Source organism: Antechinus flavipes, chromosome 2 (assembly GCF_016432865.1).
Source record: "Antechinus flavipes isolate AdamAnt ecotype Samford, QLD, Australia chromosome 2, AdamAnt_v2, whole genome shotgun sequence".
In the NCBI taxonomy this organism is placed as follows: domain Eukaryota; kingdom Metazoa; phylum Chordata; class Mammalia; order Dasyuromorphia; family Dasyuridae; genus Antechinus; species Antechinus flavipes.
Window position 1 is genome coordinate 581,532,281 of NC_067399.1, and position 21,089 is coordinate 581,553,369.

Below are 21,089 nucleotides of genomic sequence, written 5' to 3' on the forward strand. Positions count from 1 at the left end.
GAATCCAGTGCTCCCCTCCCAGGTCCTCATAGGTTGGAAGAAGGAGAAGTAGCCATGGGCCGCGTGGTGAAAGTGATCCCCAAGGAGGGGCTGCAAGTCCTCTTCCCCTTTGGGACAATTGGGAAAGTTAGCATCTTTCACCTGAGTGACTCTTACCTTGAGGCACCCCTGGAAGGCTTCCACCCCGAAAAAATTGTCCGGTGAGTCCGATTCGGCTTCACTCTCTGCCTGTCATCTTCTTGTGCTCCCTTCTCTGGTATTTCCTGTGTCTTAGCCCTGTCTCGCCAGTGAGAATGCCCACCCCCGGGGCCATAGCATGCTGGGGATAGGTAGACCTCAGTCAGAGTCCAGTGCAGTGTCTTAGCCCAAGGCATCAGCATGGTCTAGAGCAGAGTTGGGTGGGGAGGCCAGTTTTAAGTTCTTTTGTTATGCCAGGTAAGCAAAATTCTGCCATCGCAAAGAATAGGAAATGACATAAATAACCAATGTTGACAGAGCACTTTAATGTTGCACAGTGCTTTAGCCACAACGCATTTATTGAGTGCTTACTGTGTACTTTCTCCTGTGTGTACAAAGAAAGGCAACACCCCCTTCCCCCACTCAAGGAGCTCACTTTCTAATGGGGAAGACAAGGGGCCAAGCTCTATGTTTGTCCAAGATATGTACAGTGTAATTGGGAGGGAATTTGGGACGGTCCCCGCAGGGAAGGATGGGAAAATCCCTTTGCAAAAGGTGAGGTTTGAGCTGTTTTGGTGAAAGCTATCAAGAGAGGGCTCTTTAGGCTTGAGGGGCCCAGGTAGCAGATGCCCACTGGGTTCAAGGTACAGTGGGAAGGCTGGCTTGGCCAGATTAGGAGGAGACAGGACCAGCTTGTCAGGGGCCATCAAGCCGAACACAGGACTTTAGATCTGATTCTGCGGGTGTGACCCCCAGAATCACAGGGAGTCCCTGGGGGAGGAGGAGGGGCCTAGACCAGGGCAACCCAGATAGATGCTACATGCAAGGCTGTGTCGTGGTTGCCAGCCTTGTCTAGTGGATGAGTCCTGCAGAGAAGCCTGTGGGTCCTAACTGGGTGCCCACCAAACTGGGTCTCACTGTTTCCCCCCTCTCTCACAGGTGTTGTGTGCTCTCCACCAAAGACCCTGTGCTGACTCTGTCACTGAGACAGTCCAGGTAGACTATTGGATGGGGGCAGGGATGGGGGGACGGGATCAGGGGATCACTCTCTTGATCAGTTTTCCAGGTTAGAGAAACCTGGCTTCCTTTCAGCTCCTTGTCTCCTTGTACTTCTTTTTTGGTCCTGCTACTTTTCGAGGTTTTTTTCCCTCAAAGACAAGGATAGTCTGAGCTGCTTGGATTCAGGGGGTCAAAAAACCAGGAGAGTACAAGATGAAGATAAAATTAGTCTGCAGTCTGTGGGCAGTTTTTTTAGTGATTAGAATGTGATGCTGATGATGCCAGGATTAGAGTTCAAGTTTTTTATCATCTTTGCCCTCAAGGACATTATCTGGAGGGAAAGGTAAAATAAAGTAAATATAGATGACAAACTGCTCACAGAAAAAGATTCAAGGGATTGAGTCTTGAAAGAAAGTTTGCAATCAGAGGCAAAGATGTGTCAGAGGATAGGGATGGAAGGTGGGATATTCAGTGCCAGGGACTCTTAAGTGGGCCACAGAATGCTGACCGGGAGGGATAATGGGGATGGGGGTCAAATAGAGCAGCCTGAGAAGATGGACACAAAGATTGGGTGGAGTAGTTAAGCCCTCTTCCCCCCCTTCCTTCTCTCTCTTCTTCACCCATTCTTTTAGGACAAACCCCAGGATGAAAAACAAAATAGAAGACCCTGAAGTGAATTCAATCAAGAATATTAAAGAAGGGCAGCATTTACGGGGCTACGTGGAGGCTGTCAAGAAGCTGGGGGTGCACTTCCGGTGAGAAGTATGGGGTCTTCTTGTCTGCCTTTTCTAGGATTATTTTCTTCGGTCTCCAGACCTCTTTTTGGGACTTCTCATTCATGACAGTTGCTTTGCAGCCCTAGTTGGGAGAAAGAGAGTGTGCTCCCTGTAGCTGCCTTCTGCTGTAAAATGAGTCCTTCCTGTTTTTGAAGGCACTGAGGGGGTTTTTGCCTCATTTTAGGCTTTGCCTGAGTTGTCCCATTGCTCCAACATTTCTCCCGAATCCACCGTCTCATCTGTGCTTTTTTACAGCATTGGCCCCACACTTGTGGGACGGGTCAAGTACCGGCATGTTACCAAGTACTTCTTGTCTGACAAAACTTTGTACCGAACTTACCTCCCAGAAGGAAAGCTGCTTTCCGCCAAGGTCTTGAGGTAGGTGTGGAAACGGGCCGAGGCCATTGCTCACGACACAGCCCCGAGGCCTGGTTGGTACACTGCCCTCTTAAAGGCAGGCCCCTTTTCTGGTAAATCCCTGAGGAGATGCAGCCCGGCTCGGGTGAGAACAAGGTTGGCCTTCGGGCTCCATGCCAGCCTTGCTCCCTCTGACAGGAGGCCGGCCCACGGGCCAGGAAGGTTCTTGGTCAGGTCTGCTCGAGCTCAGGCCCATGAAAGGTGGTTTTGGTCTTGGTTCCTGGTCATTCTTCCTCTTTCCTCTCTCACTGGCCTTGTTGCTGTCCCTCTCTGCCCCTCCAGGGTGAACCGGAAGCAGAAACTGGTGTACCTGTCCTTCCTCCCCAAAGACACGGGCAAGCCCGATGTATTTCCCGACTCTTTGGGCCTGCCACTGCGGGACCAGGGCAAGGACCGGGTCAAGGAGGTGCCCAGTAGCCAGCCCAAGAAGAAGCGGAAACTGGAAGGCAAGGAGGAGGAAGATGAGGGAGACTCTAGCACAAAACAGGAGGAGGAGAAGCAGCAGGAGTCAAAGGCCAAGGCCAGACGAGCAGAGAAGGCAGCAAACACAGGGAAGCGGAAGATGCCCCAGATGGAAAGAGAACAGGTACTTCCTTGTGTGGAGGAGATCCTTTTAAAAAGGAAACATGGAAAGCAAGAAGCTCGTGGTGGCCACCTGGTGCCCCAAGGTGAAGGCAAGCACGGCCCTAGCCCCTGATGCCAAGGAGCCTGCCCCGACAGAGCTTGGGGGGCTGCCTGACGGTAGATACCATGGTCCCTTCCATTCCCTTTTTGTGTTGTCCCAGGAAAAAGTGACCAAGAAGAAAAGGCCAAACCTGCCTGAAGAAGATGATAGTGGAGTGGAAGTTAACTATAATGAGGAGAAGAGGCTGAAACAGCCCAAGGTGAGAAAGGCTGGCCCCTGATTGGGGGGTGGTTCAGAGATTTGGGCCTTCTCCCCAGAGCCTTGGGAACTGCCCCCTTTATTTCCTCATCTGTAAAAGGTCGGCACGCAGCGTCTCTGTGGTCTTGGCGTTTAACTAAACCTCTCAGACCAGAGGCAACAGTAGGAAGAATTCTGTAAATTAGTGAGAGCATCTGGGCACCCCCTGCTCCCCACACAACATTGGGCTCCAAGTCTGCCCGGACCTGAGCTCTGACTTCACCCTCTCCCTGCTGGGCCTAGTGTCCTCACCGGTGACATGATGCCATGCCAGCTTAAAGCTCCATTTGTGTGGATCCCAGAGATGAAGCTGAAGTACCCCCCATCACCAGTGGGGCCGGCGGGCTCCCTGCACATTGCCACATGCACACCAAAGCTCCAGGAGAGCCGCCATCTAGTCTGGGCCTGTGCTCTGGTAGTCAGCAGACAGAGGGGCTAGGGTGACCCAGAACACTGGGGCAGCCTCGGGCCTCACATGCTCTCTGGTTCTCACAGCAGAAGCAGACCAAGCCCACAGAAATTCCCAGGCTGCAGCTGTCTTCGGGCTTCGTGTGGGATGTGAGTCTGGACATGCTTGCCCCAGCCGCGCCGCCCCGAGAGGAGAGTTCGGACAGTGAAGAGGAGTCGTCGAGCCAAGCCACGGTTGGTCTTCCCCCGGGGCTTTTTTAGAGGGTCTCTCCAAGGAATGCTTCCTGAAGCCGAGCCCGGGGGGGGGGGGGGGGGGGGCGCCAGGCCAGAGTCAAGAGGCCTTGTGGGCTCTCTTGGGGACTCCTCAGAGTAGGTGGGAGCCGATCCCCGGGTGCCACTACTCACCCTCACCTGCTTCTTTGTAGCTGAAGAAGAAAAGCAAGAAGGACAAGGAGCTAGAGAAGCAGCAGGCAGAGAAGGAGCTGACACGCATCGAGACAGCCTTGATGGATCCCAATTGGCAGCCTGAGACCGCCGATGACTTTGACCGCCTGGTCCTGAGCTCCCCCAACAGCTCCATCCTGTGGCTGCGGTACATGGCCTTCCACCTGCACGCCACAGAGATCGAGAAAGCCCGGGCGGTGGCCGAGAGGGCCCTCAAGTCCATCTCCTTCAGGTAAAGCAGCTCCCCAGGGATAGTTGCAGTTAATTCGACTACATAGTAGGTTGTGATCAATTGATAAGAGATCCAGGCTCTGCTGGTTCAGAGGAAGAAGAAGAGTTAGGGTTTATGTTCAAGAGTTGACATCCTGCTGACCCCAACTGAGTCAAGGCTCTCAGTCCCTTCAGGGAAGTCTGTTTTGGGGTCCAGCAGGGCACTATAGAGCCCCGCCCATAGCCAGGGAATCAAGGAGCCAGGCTTTTTTTTCAAACTTTTGGGGGACAGTGATTACTCAAGCTTGATTCCCTGACATTGAGAAGATCTGAGGGTCAGTTGTGATCTGTATTTCAGACATTGAGTAAAACATCTTTGGAACAGAGTGTGAGTTTTGACCCTTTTGTTTCCTCCTTCCCCCCAGAGAAGAGCAGGAGAAGCTAAATGTGTGGGTGGCCCTAATGAACCTCGAGAATATGTATGGCTCCAAAGAGACGCTGAGCAAGGTCTTTGAGCGGGCTGTGCAGTACTGTGAGCCCCTGAAGGTCTTCTTCCAGCTGGCTGACATCTACAGCAAGTCAGAGAAGTACCAGGTGTGTTTCCCAGGTGTTCTCCCCATCCCTGCTCCAGACACCTCCTCACCGTAACAGTTCTGGGCCCCAGCATGCCTGTCTACAAAATGGCAAGAATAGGTCCTTCCTTTTAGAGGTTAAGTAAATTGCTGGATGGGGAAATTATTTGGAAACGAGATTCCAGGTGTCTCTAGCGTACCTCAGATGTCCCTGAGCTTGAGCATTGCAGACTGGTGGTAGTACTGTAGTAGTTGAGAAACGCCTCTCAAAAAGTGAGCGCTCTCCTGCCCCTTCCCAGCCCCCAACCGTGAGGTAGGCTCCCCCTGGTCCTCTGTTCACCTCATTTTCCCCAGGCTGCTGAAGAAGTCTACAATCAGATGCTTAAACGTTTCCGACAAGAGAAGACTGTCTGGATCAAGTATGGCTCCTTCCTCCTTAAGAGGGGAAAATCTGAGGCCTGTCATGACCTGCTGCCGCGGGCCTTCAGTTGTCTGCCACAGAAAGAACGTAAGGCCTCTTGGTTCCTCTTATCCCTCTCTCCCTTCCCCATGTAGCTTCTGGAGGGCCTCTTGCTTGGCACGGGGCAGCCCTTGTCAGGATGATTCTCATGTAGTTCTTGGTCTTGCATAGAAGGACATAGAATGGCAGTGAGCCTTCCCAGAGTCCCCATTCCCAGATGAGATGTCATGTGGGTTTAGATAAAGGGGCCCAGTGGCCAATGAAGTTAGGACCTTTCCCTGATGCTACCTTTCCCACCCTTCACACCTCATAATCCCATATTGGGCCTTGTCCTTCTAGAAAAGGCTGGGATCCTAGGACCAAGGAAGAGGGGTGGGCATCCCTCCCCATCATCTTGAACTCAGTCTCAAGAAAGGGTTCTGGCCAGCAGGGTATGTTGTGTGTCTGAGCTCCCCTTGCCGTTGCAGATGTGGACGTCATCTCCAAGTTTGCCCAGCTTGAGTTCTACCTGGGAGATGCCGAACGAGGCAAGGCCATGTTTGAGAGCACCTTGAATAGCTACCCCAAGCGTACAGATGTATGGTCCATCTACATTGACATGCTCATCAAGTTTGGGAGCCAGAAGGAAGTGAGGTAAGTAGAGGGCCGAGGGAAGTTCATTTCTCTTCACCTTCCAGGTGTTCTCCATTCTTTTCCTCAGAAGGTGATTTTGTCCAACAGGGAGGGGGCCTCCTGGGAATTAAGTGTGCCTCTGCTTTCATTTCTACTGCCTTCATTTTTCTCTGGCATCCTCCCCACGGGGCAGGGCATAGTGGGGGCTGCCTTGCATGAAGTCACTTTACTAGCTGGGGCAGAGCTGCAACTGGGATGCAGGGCTGTCTTTCTCCTGAGACTCCATCCCCCAGAGATAGCAGCTCCCCTCTCAGTTTACTTGGGATAAGGCCAGGTTTTGCCAGAATTCTCCAGTTGTAACAAATTCTGGCTGTGGAGGGCCAGTCCCTCATTTCCCTGACCTCCCTATTCTTGTGACCCAGGGATGCCTTTGAGCGAGTGGTACACTTGAGTCTGTCCCCCAAGCGGATGAAATTCTTCTTCAAACGCTACCTAGACTATGAGAAGCAGCACGGCACAGCTGAGACGGTGCAGGCTGTCAAGGAGAAGGCCTTAAGCTATGTGGAGGCCAGGAGCACTCTTGCTGACAGCTAGTGACTGGGCTGGGCCATACAAAGCATCTTCCCTGGCCATTGTTCCTGGAGAGTGGACACAAGATGTATTTAAAACCCATAGTGGGAGAGAGGGAGTGTGAGAGGATTTACTTCAATGTTGTCTGTGTAAAGACCAGCAGTGACCTGCCCTTGTCAGAACTTGTATTTATGTGCGTCTGTGAGTGTATTGTTTCTCTGAACCTTTATTTTTTGTTATAAGGTATGGTTGGGGGGAGGGTAGGGATGGTATATATTGTGAAATAAAGACTATATAAAAGCAAAAGATTAAAAAAAAATTTTTTAAGAGAGATGTTCACTTTATTTAAAAAAATAAACAAAAAATGAACCAGCTTGTTTACTCTACTTCTCTTCTTGGTAATGCTTGAGGGCAAATTCCTCTGCCCATTTGTTCCAGAGTTTCCTCCGGCTTCCACTGCCTTTGTTCCAGACTCCCAAGAACCCTGTCTGGTTTGCAGCATACAATTTAGCCACCCCAGTCTCTTTGACCTTTCTTGGAACCATAGTCAAAGGTTAAGAAGACTTGCTAGATTTAGCCTGAGTTTAAATGAAGTTGTTCACCTGTGAGAATGACTGTGCTGACTATTTCACCAGAGCTTTCTTAAAGAAAGTGCTTTGTAAAAGTATTATCGTTCCCTTGGGAAGAGGTAATGATAGGGAGCTGACTCTCTCTCATTTAATCATGTGTGTGATATCTTCAAAATTAGGAATTGCTAGGCTGTGATGGTATCGTGGCAATCCCCACAGACCATGGGCCATGTGCTTGGTCTTGCCTCCTGCCGGGCATCTTTCCTAAATCCTGCTAGGGGGAGGGGGAGAATTTGGGGAGTCATTGTCTCAAGGTCTTCCTCCTTCCCTGGGGGTCCTGTGAGGACAGAAGCAAGTGAAGGGAAGGAAGGCACCAGAGCAGGAAAAAAGACACAGCCAACAGGATCCTTGTTCCCTTGATAAGCGACTTGATCCACGCCCTTGCTGCCTTCCCTACTGAATGAGTAGCCATCTTCCCTTGTTTAGCCTCCAGACTTTGAAGGAAGCGGGCTTTCTGCTGTTGTGAAAGCTGGTTTCTTGTTCAAATCTCGAGGACAACCGAAGTTGGTTCTGGCGGAGCCTGAAATACTGTGTGAACTAGAGAGTGATTGAAATATAAAAATGTGTACTTGCCATATTCTTCATCTGGGAGGATTGGGAGAGAAGGGAAAAGCTATTTTTCAGAGGCCAAAATTCAGGGAAAAATGGAGAAAGCCTTGACCCTTCCTCTACAGGAATGAGGGAGGGATGTTTTAAGTTTTAGGAGCCTAAAGTTCTTTTAAAAGTCTTTAAGTTCTGGGAAGGCCAGACTGAGGGGAAGAGGACAATTGGATGTGTCTACAGTAGCATGGGTCCTGAGAGGGATGGAGGCAGGAGTCTGGAGGTAAATCTAGTGGCAGTTAGCCCCTCTAACTATGGGTATGGGCTGGGCACACAATGAGAAGGACTTTAAAGGGCATTACGGCATCAAGCCCCTGGCCTGACAGACCAGAGACCTAGATTTCATGTAACCTAGTGGTTATATGAACTGCTGCTTCTTCCTGGGCCTCAATTTGTATTTTTTACAAAAGAGGGGACTGAATTTTGTGAGTGCTACTGTACCTAAAATTCTGATTTCTCCCAAGGGCCTATCTTGTACCTTTTTTTGTATTTGGGATCTCTTTACTGTATTCAAAGCAGAAACAACACATACACGGCAATGTTACAGCAAAGTCTTTATCAAAAATGTTTAAAAAGAGAAAAAGGCAGTGGAAGCTGGAGGAAAACTGCTTACTAGGGATCCCCCAGGTCTCCAAATCTTCCTTTTCTGAAGATGTCCATTCCTGACTCACATGCAGTTAGACACAAGTTAACTGCATTCAACTTCATTCTCATAAGGAGCCCACCGGTAGGCACGGGGTGACTCTTTCTGGTGTCCTGGGGTTCAGAGGTTTGTGCAAGTAGCTGCTTTTCTTTGGAAAAGACCAAAACATCTTGTAAAGCCGCTGATCCAGCAGGCTGCGGTGGGACGGGCTCGAGTGCCAGGAGTCCTCAGACCACTGCACTGCCCACCAGGTTCTCTCCAAACTTGGGCCGCTTCCACACGCTGTCACCCTCACCGCCCTCCAGCCTCCTTTGATGGCCCGTTGGTGATGCTAGTAAAAGCAGTTTGCCTCTGATCCACCCCAGAATCATCTGGGAATCTGCTAACTCCTGGGTTTGGGCACGGGATTGGCATCCACATAGGAGCGGGAGCAACAGTAAGAAGCGGGCAAACTGGATTTAGTGGGGCAGCTGTGGCTGCGGACCCCAGATTCTAGAAGCCACTCTGTGTGGGGACGGTGGGACACAGCAGGACTAGGAAGCCAGGAAGGCCATCTCCAGGTTGTCCGGCCCAGTCCCGTTGCCCACTACCCCCTGGGCCCACTTGTGTAGCCGGCTGTAGAGCGGGAAGCCCTGGTTCTCACGGTACAGGGAGACGCCGGTGATGGCGTTCCACTGGGGCCTCGGCTGGGTCCCCTCCACCACAAACTCTTCCAGCATCTCCTTGTCATCTTTGTTGAGGGCCACAAAGCCGAAGAAGCGGCGCACGTTGTTGGCGGCCAGCACCCGGGAGTGCACTTCGGCCGTCCTCTGGAACAGCTGGGACTCGTTGGCGCGGTACTGAGCCCAGTAGGCCTCTTGGCGGTAGCCCAGCGGGGAGCAGCAGTGCTTCAGGCACTTGGTGAGGAAGATCAGGACAGCCACCACACCGATCAGCAGCCACCCGAAAAGCTGGGTGGGACAGAAGCAGCGGGTGAGCTTTCCCTCGCCCCTGCCTCCCTCCCCCCCTGAGCAAGGGCAGGGGAAAGGAGTGGGGACCAACCCGGCGGGCAGAGAGCGAGTCTAGTCCTGACTTGACAATAAATAATAGCTGCACGCCAGCTGCTCTGGAAGGCAACTTGGAACCACGCCCAAGGGCCATAAAACTGCTCGCCCTTTGATCTGGCAGTGTCTCCACTGGCCTGTACCCCAAAGAGATCATAAAAAAGGAAAGGGACCCACATGTGCAGGAATGTCTGTGGCAGCCCTCTGTGCAGTGGCCAGGAACTGGACACTGAGTGGCTGCCCGTGAGCTGGGGACTGGCTGAATAAACCGTGGTATGTGAATGCTATGGAATATTACTGTTCTGTAAGAAACGAGAAGTCGTTCTATGAGAACGATGTAACTTCTATAAGAAATGATGAACTGATTTCAAAAAAGTCTGGTAAGACTTACATGAACTGATGCTGAGTGAAACAAGCAGAACTAGAACATTTTTCACAGTTACAGCAAGATTATGTCATTAACTGTGGTAGAGTTAGCTCTTCTCAGCAACACAGTGAGCCAAGACAATTGTGATAAACTTGGGATGGAAAATGTCATCGGCATCCCGAGAAAGAGCTGTGGAGACCGAATGCAAAGTGAAGCCTACTATTTTCCTATCTCCTCCCGCTTTCTTGTGGTTTTTTCCCTTTTGTTCTGATTTTTCTCTCATAGTATGACTAACGATACATGGATACATCGTTAACATGATTGTACATGTGTAATCTATATCAGATTGTTTGCTCTCTTGAGGGGGGAGGAAGAAAAAAATTTGGGACACAAAATCTTACAAAAATGAATGGTGAAAATTACATGTAATTGGAAAAAATAAAACACTATAAAAATAAATAGCTTCATTACAATAGTCAATTGTCTTCTCTGGAGCTATTTGCTGTCTGTGGAATGAGAATTGGAATAGATGTTTTCTTAGGTCCCTCACGATTTGTAATATGTCATGATAATCCCTTTCTGCTTTCATTTTCTGACTTCTGCTCAGTCTGTGTTTTCTCCTCATCTCGCCATCTCTGCAAGAGCCTGTCCATTTTTCTCCCGAACACCCAATCCTTTCTATCCCCTTGTGTCTGCCCATTTGTTTTTGCCTGTCCTCTTCATCACAAAGGTGATGTCCTACCCATTTTACAGATGATTAAGCTGCTGTCTAGACAGGTTAAGTGACATTACCTTAGAACCCCCAGCTAGTAAGTATTGGAGGAAGAATTTGAACTCAGATCTTTCAGCATTTAGCACAAGTGCTTAATAAAGGTTTGTTGTTGCTCCTGATTCCAAGCTCCCGCATCTCCAACTGATGCTTTTAAAGACCTTTAGGAGAAAATACTGTGTTTCCCACTCCTTGGCTTTGCCAGTTTCCCGTTCTCCTTTCTAGTAAGGCTTCTGTTCTTCTCTCATCATCAGTACATTACCAGAAAATGCTTTCTGGGATTCTGTAGCCCAATTTATAGGGCAACTAGGTGACAGTAGAAAGAGAGTTGAGTGCCAGATTTGGAATCAGACTCGTCTTCCTGAGTTCAAATCTAGTCAGACACTAACTGGGGGACCTGGCAAGCCATTTAATCCTGTTTGCCTCAGTTTCCTCATCTGTAAAATGAGTGGAAAAGTAAATGGCAAATCACAATAGTATCTTTGTTAAGAAAACCCCAAGTGGCGTCACAAAGATTCAGACATGACTGAAAAACGACTGAAGCCCAATTTCTTTCCCGATGCAAGAATGCTCCTCTCTACTGCATCTCTGATTACCTGTGCTCATCAGACCTTTTTGAACACCTCCAGGTATGAGTAGCTCACTACCTATGAGATAGCCACTTTACGCTGTCAGACAACTTTTGATTCTTACTAAGGTCTTATAAAGAGCCAGAGGAGAACAAAAGGGATATAGGAAGAATGTAACAAAATCCACACTCTTTTACTTTACCAATTGCCTCCATCAGTCACCCCTGATGTCAGTTGGTAACCACTTATTAACCAAGCTATGTCTCTGAGAGGCTGCATTAGGCTGATCACACCCGCCAGGGTGAGCTCTTCAGTCTGGTTAAGTCCAGGCTACGTGTCCATCCGGGCCACAGTCAGAGGTCAGAACATGGACAGAGTTAGAACCAGAAGAGGCATCAAGGAATGGAGATCAGAGAGCAGAGCTTGGAGTATGGAAAGACCTGTATTTAAACTTTGCCTCTGAGACATACCAGGCTAGCAGCCTCCCCCCATCCCAAGAACATTTCTAAATTTAAGAAAGATGTGGTGGGGAGAATTCACTACGCTAATAAAATCACTGATCCAATTTTTTATAAAAGAAGGACTACGCCCAGAGTGAGTCATGAGATCAATATGTAATTGAAGAATAGCAATTTTCCCTGCTCTTTAAAATTGTTGGGAACTTCCAATGGTTTTGTGAATGCAGAGAGCTGTCTGCACCCAGAGAGAGGACTGTGGGAACTGAGTGTGGATCACAACATAGTGTTTTCGCTCTTTGTTGTTGTTTGCCGGTATTTTGTCTTTCTCATTTTTTTTTTTCCTTTTTGATCTGATTTTTCTTGTGCATCATGATAATTGTGGAAATATGTATAGAAGAATTGCATATGTTTAACATATATTGGATTACTTGTAGGGGAGGAGGAGGAAAGGAGGGAAAAAATTTGGAGCACAAGGGTGAATGTTGAAAATCTATGCATATGTTTTGAAAATAAAAAGCTTTAATAAAAAAAAGAAAAAGAAAATCATTTAAAATTGAAAAAAATTATTGGGAAAAATTATTGGGAACTTGAACCATAAACCTGGCTTCATTAGTACTGAGTATTACCCACTTCTAACACTGAGGATTCTTATTCTGGGGCTAGAGCTGTCTTTTGGTTCTCTCCTCTTCACTCAAGAGGAGCAAAGCTGAAGCCTTTCCAGTTTTCCTTTCCTACCTAGAGCTGAGGGTGGGGAGGGAGGATGGTTTAGGATGTGATCTTTTCTCTCCCACTGCCCTCCCCTCCTTCCTGGAAATTTAGTTAAACAACTGGTTTATTTATTATTATTAAAATTAAAAACAACCGGTTTCATTTTATTTCATGGAGAGACCATATAATAACCAGGTCTACAGAGTCTCTTTATTTCAGAGTTTCAGAAAAGTAGTTAATAAAGCATCATTGGGGCCGCTGAGTGGCGCAGTGGAGAGCGCACCAGCCCTGAAATCAGGAGGACCTGAGTTCAAATCTGCCCTCAGACACTTAACGCTTCCTAGGTGTGTGACCCTGCGCAGGTCACTTAGCCCCCATTGCCTCAGCAAAAAATAAATCATCATAGCTCAGAGCCCCCAGTTAGAAAAACTGATAAGGGGAGCTCCTGGGCTTCAGTTGTGCTTGCTATCTATGTGACTCAGACTCCCACCAATAAAGGACCTTTCCAGTAAAAAAGGTGGGGGGTGCGGGGAAGGGGCTGGATCAGCAGCCTCTAAGGTTCTTTCTAGCTCTAACCGTGAGCTTTTATGGGTAAAGGCTCTGATTCCGTCATCCCTCCGGGGCACTCCAAATCCCCAAGGCTGCGGGAGAAGACACCCGGGCACCTCTGCCCGCCCACCGCCGCGTCCCCGATCGGCTTACCTGGGACTCGTACTTGAGTCTTCGGCTCACCTCCTCCTGGAAGCCCGACAGGTTTGCCGGGGCCTCCCCGCAGGGGAACTTGGCCAGCACCTCGACGGCGTGGTCCTGCGGGAAGCCCCCGTTCTCATGGGCCAGCGAGGAGGGGTCCACAAACTCGCTGAGGGCGCAGACGTACGCCTCTCCCCGGAGCAGCGAGAGGACGGACCAGGTGACGGGGGCCACGGCCGCCCGACCCAGGATGGAGCTCAGGAGGAGGAAGTTGGGGGCGGCCGAGCAGTTCTTGGCCCGGCGGAGCTGACACTCGGCCACCAGGTTCCAGGTGTGGGTGTTGAGGATGACGCCGATGAGGAAGAGAGCCAGGGCGGGCACCCCGATGGCCGTCAGGCCGTAAATGTAGTTCCTGGTGGGGGAGCAAGGGCAGTGAAAGGCCACCACGGAGAAGAGCTCCTGGCTCCCCACCGTGCCCAGGGCCACCAGCCCGTTGAAGATCATCACATCCTTACTCTTGAAAAAGAGCGACAGGAAGCGGAAATTCTCCACGATCAGGGCGGACATGGCGATGACTGGAGGAGACGGTCAGTCTGCAGAAAGGAAGGGGGAGTTCATGGACGGGGATCCTGGCGGATCTGGGGGAAGGGACCAGGGTACCCCGACAGGCGATCACCCAGACTGGGTGATCCTGAGCAAGTCACCGCTACTCTCGACAAGCCTCGATATCACCGTCTGTGAAATGGGAGACTAACACTTACCCAGATACCAATGAGCTTCAAAAGCAGGCTCCTCTCCTCACAAAGACCCTGAGAGGCAGGGAGGGTGGCAGGGAGGAACCTGGAGCCTGAGCAGACTCAGAGGCGCTCCTGAGCTCTCTCCTTCTGACCCCTGGGGAACCAGGGGACCAGCTGGTGCCTTTCTCTGTATCTCCAGCGTTTAGCACGGGGCTGGCACTGCATTCAGGCTGTGACTGGTGATGGGGTCTCCCAGTCCCCTCTCTCCTGGGGCAGAACCAGGATGTGAGTTCCATGGCTTCCTCTCTCCTCCCCCCACTATGCTGAGCTGGGGAGAATCCTGGAGAGGGAGAAGGAAGGGGAAATGAAGGGGGCCAGACTAGCCGACCTCTAAGGGTCTCCCCTCCCGGTTTGGGGCTCAGATGATTGGCACCTGGGCAGAGCTGACAAAGTTTTCGGTTCTATTTTGAACAAAATGAACAGCATCAATCAGGAGGCAGCTTCAGCCTCCTCTCCCCAAGAGGCTTTCTCTGCAAAGCCCATCCTTGGGCTTGAATCTTCCTTGATTCCATGCAGAACTTGGCCCCATCTCCACTCCCAAAATGGGGGAAACAACGGCCTCCAAACTCAGGGCAAAGGATCAATGAGTACCCGCCCATCTGTGTTCTGTTCAACCCCAGCCCAGTGCTTTACTTCTTAGAAGTCTATCTGTAAGTTAAGGCCCCCAACTTGGGGCGAGTGAGGGAATAAATGAGGTTTGGGGAAGTTGTGTCCTCTGTATGGAGGCTGAAACTGAGGGGGGCTTCAGCAACGGGCCTCTACTCCTTTTGGGGTCCTAATCCGTGAGGATTCCTTGGGCTTTAATTTTGTGTGTGTATGAACATGACAATGATCAACAAATATCTCAATACACAAAGAACAAGAAGGGACCATAGATTGCACAAGGAACTAAACTTTTGCAAAAACCTCTGGCACATATAGCCTATTGTTTTTTAAATAAATACACCTTTATATTTACTACACTTAACAAGGTAGCATCAAAATCGCCCTATTTACATTCCTTTTAAAACTTCATTTTGGCTTATCCTATGAATTTAAAAACATTTTATTGATGTTCTTTTGGGGAGTCACCTCCATCAGTACCCACTAAACTATTCCCCCATAGACGTCTGTGTTTGGAGTAAATATATATATATATTCTAACAAAGCTTTAGGCACAAGCAACAGGAACTCCCTGAAGCTGCTAAGTGTTAATGACACCTTCCTGCTTGTCTCTGTGGTCTGGGAGTAGGAAGCCGCTCTTCCTCATGTTCTGTAAAGCTTCCAGGGAGACTTAAGAACAGATTTCCATTTCCTAGAAGACAGAAGTGCTAGGGGCCTGAGGGGTGCCAGTGCTGTGGGCACAAAGCACTCCCACCCACACTCACCCCACTTCTACCTCCCCGGGGGAAGCCCTTCAATTTTGTGACAAGAACAACAATTACCAAAAAAAAAAAAAAAAAAAAAAAAAAAGATGCATTTTCAGTTTCCCTCTTTTGATTTGCTGGAAACCCTTCAAGGTCCTGCTCCCCCTGTTCACCCAAGAGAGCTTGACTCAGAAGTTTTGCCTGGGCAATCCTGAACAAGCAATACCAGGTTCTGTCTCGCTGCAGTTTTCTGCCCGGCTCCCGCCGTGACTTTCACAGGCTCCTTCGGGGCTCCCTTACATGCCCTCCACTCTCCCCTTACCCAGTCCAGTCCAGCGCCACAAACAAAGGCAGGACCCTGGCCTTCAGAGGCCCACTCTCTGAAAGGAGTTTTTGGCTCTGTGGGGAAGGGCTGGGGAGGATAATGGGCCACAGACATCGGAGTAATTCCTGTTCCCCTTCCCCGTCCCCATTTGGCTCCTTGCCCCTCTCCGGGCCAGCACAGACTCTGGCCCTATCTCTGGGGAGGCTCAGTTTCACAAATATCACCCGGACAGGGGGCAGACCAGATGACAAATGGAGCTGGACGAGCGCTAGCCTCGGAGGGTCCAAACTAGCTCCAGCCTGGAGGGACGGAACCAAGGACTGCACGCGGCCCCTCCGCGGGGAGGGCCGGGGAGGTTCTCCCCGCGGTCGAGAAGCGTCTTTTGGGGGGCCGGAACCTTTTCTTCACGCGTTGGCCGGCCTCCTTCCTCCCCCTCTGTCCCCTCCTGGCCGCCAGTGTGTCATCCGTCTCCCCCCCTCGCTGGATGGGCTCGGTCACTCACCTGGAGTCCGGGTGAGTCGGGTACGCAGCGGGCAGGGCGCGGTGGGCAGCGGGCGCGGACTGGGCAGCCGCCGGCCCGCGCTCAGCGGTCGCTTTCTCCGCCTCTCCGGAGGCTCGCCCGGGGAGTTTTGATTTGCCGGACTGGGGCTGGGTCAGGGTGGAGGAGGAAAGTCGCAGAGACCCTGCAGAACTTTGGGGAAGTGCCCGCGAGGTTTAGAGAAAGTTTAAACCCGAGAGAAATAAATAAAGAATGAAAAAGCGCGTGTGCGTGACAGAGTGGAAAAACAGCTTCCCCAGCGCCTGCAGGGGAGGGGGAGGAGAGGGGCGGGGGAGAGGGGAGGAGGCGGCCCGCCCGCCGGCCCTCCCGGGTCTGCGGTGCAGCTCTGCCCTCCAGCCCCAGCGAAGGCAGCCGGCTGACCCGGTCCCGCGTTCTAAGAGCCGGCTGCTCCGCTCTCAGTAGCTCCGATTGTCTTCGGCTTTGGGACCAGGGAGAGGAGCTGAGATCAGGGAGGCAGGGCCTCGGGGACAAGGGCTGCAAGCCCGGGACACCCACCTCGGGGACTGCAGGGGTCTCCCCAGAATTTAGGAGTTGGCGGGGGGTCAAAGAAAGGGAGACGACAATCTGAGACAATTGGGTCTACGGGGAGATCTGGTCCAGGTGCTTCCAGATCAATCCAATCCACATTTATTAAACTCCTTTTATTTGCAAGGCCCTGGGCTAGAAGCTGAAGAAAAAAGGACGAGCCAATGAGGTCCCTTCCCTCCAGGAGCTTACCTTCTGCTGGAGAGATAGAAGAGGCGCGCATGTAAGTAAATGCAAAGCACACACTCAGTTTTTTTTTCTTTTATTATTAAATTTTTATTGATGGTTTTTATTTTTACGTCACCTAAATTTTCTAATATTTATTTCCTCCATTCTGCTCTTTTTACAGATCCATCCCTTATGACAATTTTTTTTTTTTTTTTAAGGAAAAAAGTCCTACAAAACTAACCAACACTTTCAGCCAAGAGATTTTTATATCAGCTTCACACCCGTAGTTCTCCCTTTAGGGAAAAAAATGGGGGTGAGGAAGGGATTTGTATTCACCTAACTATTGCTTGAGACAAATTTGTATACCAAGTGATTTCAAGAGTGAGAGAGTACCAATAACTATGCAGGACTCTAGGAGCACCTTCTTCCTCACTTCCATCCCCTACCTGCCAATGGCTGCTTAGGGATCTAGGCCCCGTGCAGGAGCTTTCTGTGGTTAGAGTAAAAGACTATTCTTATCCAATTCTGAGTTTACTTTTACTCTACCTTCCTGGGGGAGGGGGGGGGGGGGAGAAGGGGAAGTAGGAGAGGAGCTAATTTCTCATTTGTTCAGTCTTCTGATTTTAATCTACCATGACCCACTCCTTGCCAATTCTCCCTTAGATTCATCGAAATCCACCCTTCAAAAAGCCTTTTACAGTAAGGCTCCAGTCTTATTTCCTATTGCATGTTTTTCACAGTATCTACTTTTCAGCTAAACTGACCTATTTGTTGTTCCCGCAGATTTTCAGTCCATCTCCGACTGTTTTTGCAAAAGCTAGCTTACATGCACTCCTTCCTAATCTCAATTTAGGAGTGAAGAAGAATAGAGACCAGAGCTGGTAAACTGTTCGTCTGTCCCTTCCTACACAGCTGATCTAACTGACCAACAGCTGCTTTTCTTTGGGGGATCGGGCCTTAGGAAGGCATTTCTCCACATTCCCCTTGCTTTCAGTTAGCGGTCTGACTATGTGTGGGGGGAAAAGAGCAGGAGGAGATGGGAAGTGTGGAGATTATCCTGTGGATTCTGCATGGGAAGAACTGCAGTCTCTCAGAAATAAGGGAAGCCCCCCACCCCTACCCCCCAAAAAAAATCAGCCTCAGATGGGGTCAATAGATAACTGTTGCTGAAATGGGAGAAACAGTCGTGTGCTGGGATGTGATCCCAAGCAAAATTTGGGGTCGCCTATTCTTTTGGATCCCTGGGTCTCTGCTGAAAGATTGGTCACTCCCCATCCCTGCTCTCCCCTCACCTCTTGCCAGGTGACCCAGAGGGCCACATGCTTTTCCATCTTCTGCTTTTTCAAACTTTTCTCCCTCTGTCTGAAATGTGTTCCATGCACCACACCCACCTCTGGCCCAAAAGCCTGGTAAAATCCATCATTTTTGTAAGTCCCAGCTCAAATGCCAGTCTCAGGAAGCCTTCCTTTATGGCCTCTCCTCCAAGGTGGGTATGGTTTCTTTATCCTCCGAACTAAAGCAGCTTGTCACGGATTCATAACATTCAGTTCTGTATCACTGTGTACAGAAGAGGCAGCATGGGAGAGTGGTTGGAGGCACTGGGCTTGGAGTCAGGAAACCCATTAAGCTGTGAGACTCTAAGCAAGACATTTAACTTCTCTGTGCTATAACTTCCTTATATATAAGACTCAATGTCTTATGAATCCAAACAGCTCACTGTTTAATCCCTTAATCAAGAAGGGATGCAAAAAAATGTTAAATATAAAATCTCCCCCGAAGAGGAAGCCAATGAAATAGGTCCATAAATCTATGATCTTATGAATCTGCATTTATTATCAACACTACACCCCTTGCTAAGCTTATCAAGGACAGAAACTGTGTTGTGTTGCTCCATATTCCACAGTGCAAAGCACTTCAATTTACCTGTAGCAGACAGTCAATCATTTTTTACTGAGGGATCTTGTAGTTGTGAGAAAGTGAAAGGGGGAAGAGGAAAGCTGAGGAGATAAAGGGAGGAAAGCAGAATGTAAGATGAATCTGGCAGGAAGAGTTTGCTCTACCTTTAATGCCCTGACCCCCCCCCCCCCACCTCCCTGCTTGGTTTTTTTTGAGGGGGAGCATAGCAGGGAGAGAATCACCATTTTGTTTTTTGAGGAAGGATTTTGGAGCCTCTTCTACAGGCCACACCCTGCCAGACCTGCTGTTTCCCCCCCTTCTTCCCCCTGCTTTCCTGTGACTCATTCTTACCCCTTTGGCAGCTAGAAGTCAAACTTAGCTCAGCTGAAGAGAGGAGTGAGGGTTTGTTTTGTAGCTGTGGTTAGACACAGTGAATAGGCCGGAGGCTGACATCTTACTCTGTTCCTAGGCCCTGAGATCCCACAGTGCAGCCCCCAGCCCCTCCTCCCACCCCCAAGTACCCACATGGGAAGGGAGTGTCTCTCACAGCCAAAGCTCTGGGCAGAGTCAGCATCAAACTTTCCAGAATTTTAGGATCGAAGGAGACTTGGAGACCATCTACTCCAACTCATCCCAGAACCAGCATCTTCAGCATCATTCCAAATAAGGGATGGTCCAGCTTTGCTCCAGGGGCTCCTAGGAGGGGCAGCTCCTTTCACTTTTATTGTCCAGTCTCTGTGACTCCACTTGGAGTTTTCTTAGCAAAGATACTAGAGCAGTTTGCTTTTTCCTTCCTTATCTCATTTTACAGATGAGGAAACTGTGGCAAACAGAGTTAAGTAATTTGCCCAGGTCACACAGCTAGTAAGTGTCTGAGGCCATAATTGAACTCAGGTCTTCCTGTCTCTATGCCCCAGTGCTCTATTCCCTGAGCCAGCTGCCCTCCATTCCACTTTGATATTTCCCTAATTGTGAATGGGGAAACCACTCCACGATCTTTGCCAAGAAAACCCCAAATGGGGTCACAAAAAGCCACTCAGGACTGAAACATTTCAACAATTGTAAGAAAAACTTTCTTCCTATCCAGTCTGAATCTATTATTTTGCCATTTCTGGTTATTGCTTTTAATCCTGTCCTGAGAGCCACCGAACAAATCTGATCTGTTTTTCATTGAATGGATTTGATGGCATTTATTAAATGCTTCTTGTATGCAAAGCTCTGTGTCAAGTGCTAGGGATTCAAATAGAAAAAGAAGCATCTCACTTTCTAGAGTGAGACCTAATACCCAGAGGAGGTTTCCTTTGCAAGTCAGTTGGAAAAGTCCAAAGTTCCTTGGGGTTCAGCGACAAGACAAATAATGATGCCTCCCTTTAGTGTCATTTCCAGTCATAAAATATACCAGTTTCTGGTGTTGAACTATTCAGTGGGGCCAAGGACTTTAGCATGGACACAGGTCTTTTGTTCCTGAAGCTGCTGAAGAGGCAGGGACTGCACCACCATCAGGTTATGCCTGATTTTCAGGGACTTGGCTGGAGTGGGAAGGGCTTTGCTCTTCTCAGAGATCTCGGACATAACTGCCTGTTAATGGCAGCCCAACAGCTGCAAAGTCAAAGGATTTACTGAATGAAGAACCTTCAAAATCTTAAAGGTATCTTTCCATTTCCTTTCCAGGCTTCTCTGCTCCAGGGTAACCATCTCAGTCAATCCTTCAATCAGTTCTCATATGATACAAATTCCTTTCCTATCTTGGTGATCCTCATCTGGACACTTTCTAATTTATCAATATCCTTCCTAAAATATGGCATCCAGAACTGAATACCGTAGCACTACAGATTTGCTCGGATCCACAGCAGAATCTTGCTATGGCCTCCTTATTCCCGGCCACTAATGGATTTAGTCCTGTGTGTAATGTAATTTAAGATTGAATTCGCTTTCTAATCAACAGTGTTGATCCATATCAAGCTTGCAGGCCACTAAGAGCCTCCCCAAATCTACACCTTCTGGCCAGGCAAATTCAGTTGAAGGGGGGGTATTGACCCAGAGGACAGCCCACTTCAGTTACTTAAATCTATGTGCCCTACTTGACTGAGATAAGTCAAGGAGTCAGAAGTACTGCGCTCAAATCTTGCTTCAGACCTGTACTAATTGTGTGACCCTGGGCAAAGTGTGTGCCTCATCTTCCTCATCTGTAGAATGGAGTGGGTGGGTTTGTATTCAATGTCCTTAAGTTCTTTTTAGCTCCAACTCTGTGATACAGAACCTATTTCATAAGCTTTCTCTTAGGGGAGATGTTAAATTTAACATTTTTAGCACCAGTTTTGATTAAGGGATTAAATACTAAGCCATTTCTATTAGAGAAGGGGCCCAATGGTGTTTGGTTTTTAAATCCTAATCCCTCCTGCTACCTGAATTTTCCCAGGATTCTAGTTA

General features: G+C 49.4%; 2 protein-coding genes across 4 annotated transcripts in view; one reads left to right on the top strand and one right to left on the bottom strand.

The window, feature by feature from the left end:
• Positions 1 to 6,940, top strand: part of PDCD11 (programmed cell death 11) — a 37,108-nt gene extending 30,168 nt beyond the window's left edge. The window contains exons 25-36 of one of the 2 annotated variants that reach the window (XM_051981333.1): positions 23 to 200; positions 1,117 to 1,173; positions 1,809 to 1,931; positions 2,208 to 2,330; positions 2,652 to 2,955; positions 3,155 to 3,253; positions 3,790 to 3,933; positions 4,125 to 4,375; positions 4,779 to 4,947; positions 5,280 to 5,433; positions 5,853 to 6,018; positions 6,420 to 6,940. In XM_051981333.1, the coding sequence (XP_051837293.1) occupies positions 23 to 200; positions 1,117 to 1,173; positions 1,809 to 1,931; positions 2,208 to 2,330; positions 2,652 to 2,955; positions 3,155 to 3,253; positions 3,790 to 3,933; positions 4,125 to 4,375; positions 4,779 to 4,947; positions 5,280 to 5,433; positions 5,853 to 6,018; positions 6,420 to 6,591 (1,940 nt within the window). In that variant the 3' untranslated portion in view covers positions 6,592 to 6,940. Of the gene's footprint in view, positions 1 to 22; positions 201 to 1,116; positions 1,174 to 1,808; positions 1,932 to 2,207; positions 2,331 to 2,651; positions 2,956 to 3,154; positions 3,254 to 3,786; positions 3,934 to 4,124; positions 4,376 to 4,778; positions 4,948 to 5,279; positions 5,434 to 5,852; positions 6,019 to 6,419 lie in introns of both variants that reach the window. The other variant, XM_051981332.1, reaches the window with a different exon arrangement.
• A 1,392-nt stretch (positions 6,941 to 8,332) lies between these two features.
• On the bottom strand, positions 8,333 to 16,112 carry CALHM2 (calcium homeostasis modulator family member 2). 2 transcript variants are annotated; one of them, XM_051981338.1, is made up of 3 exons: positions 16,014 to 16,112; positions 13,056 to 13,636; positions 8,333 to 9,389 (listed from the first exon to the last, which is right to left on the bottom strand). In XM_051981338.1, the coding sequence occupies exons 2-3, from the start codon at positions 13,608 to 13,610 to the stop codon at positions 8,973 to 8,975; spliced, it is 972 nt and encodes a 323-aa protein (XP_051837298.1). In that variant the 5' UTR covers positions 13,611 to 13,636; positions 16,014 to 16,112; the 3' UTR covers positions 8,333 to 8,972. The 2 variants fall into 2 exon arrangements, with proteins under 2 accessions (XP_051837298.1, XP_051837297.1); XM_051981337.1 differs by lacking the exon at positions 16,014 to 16,112 and adding an exon at positions 13,805 to 14,307.
• Positions 16,113 to 21,089: the final 4,977 nt, after the last annotated feature.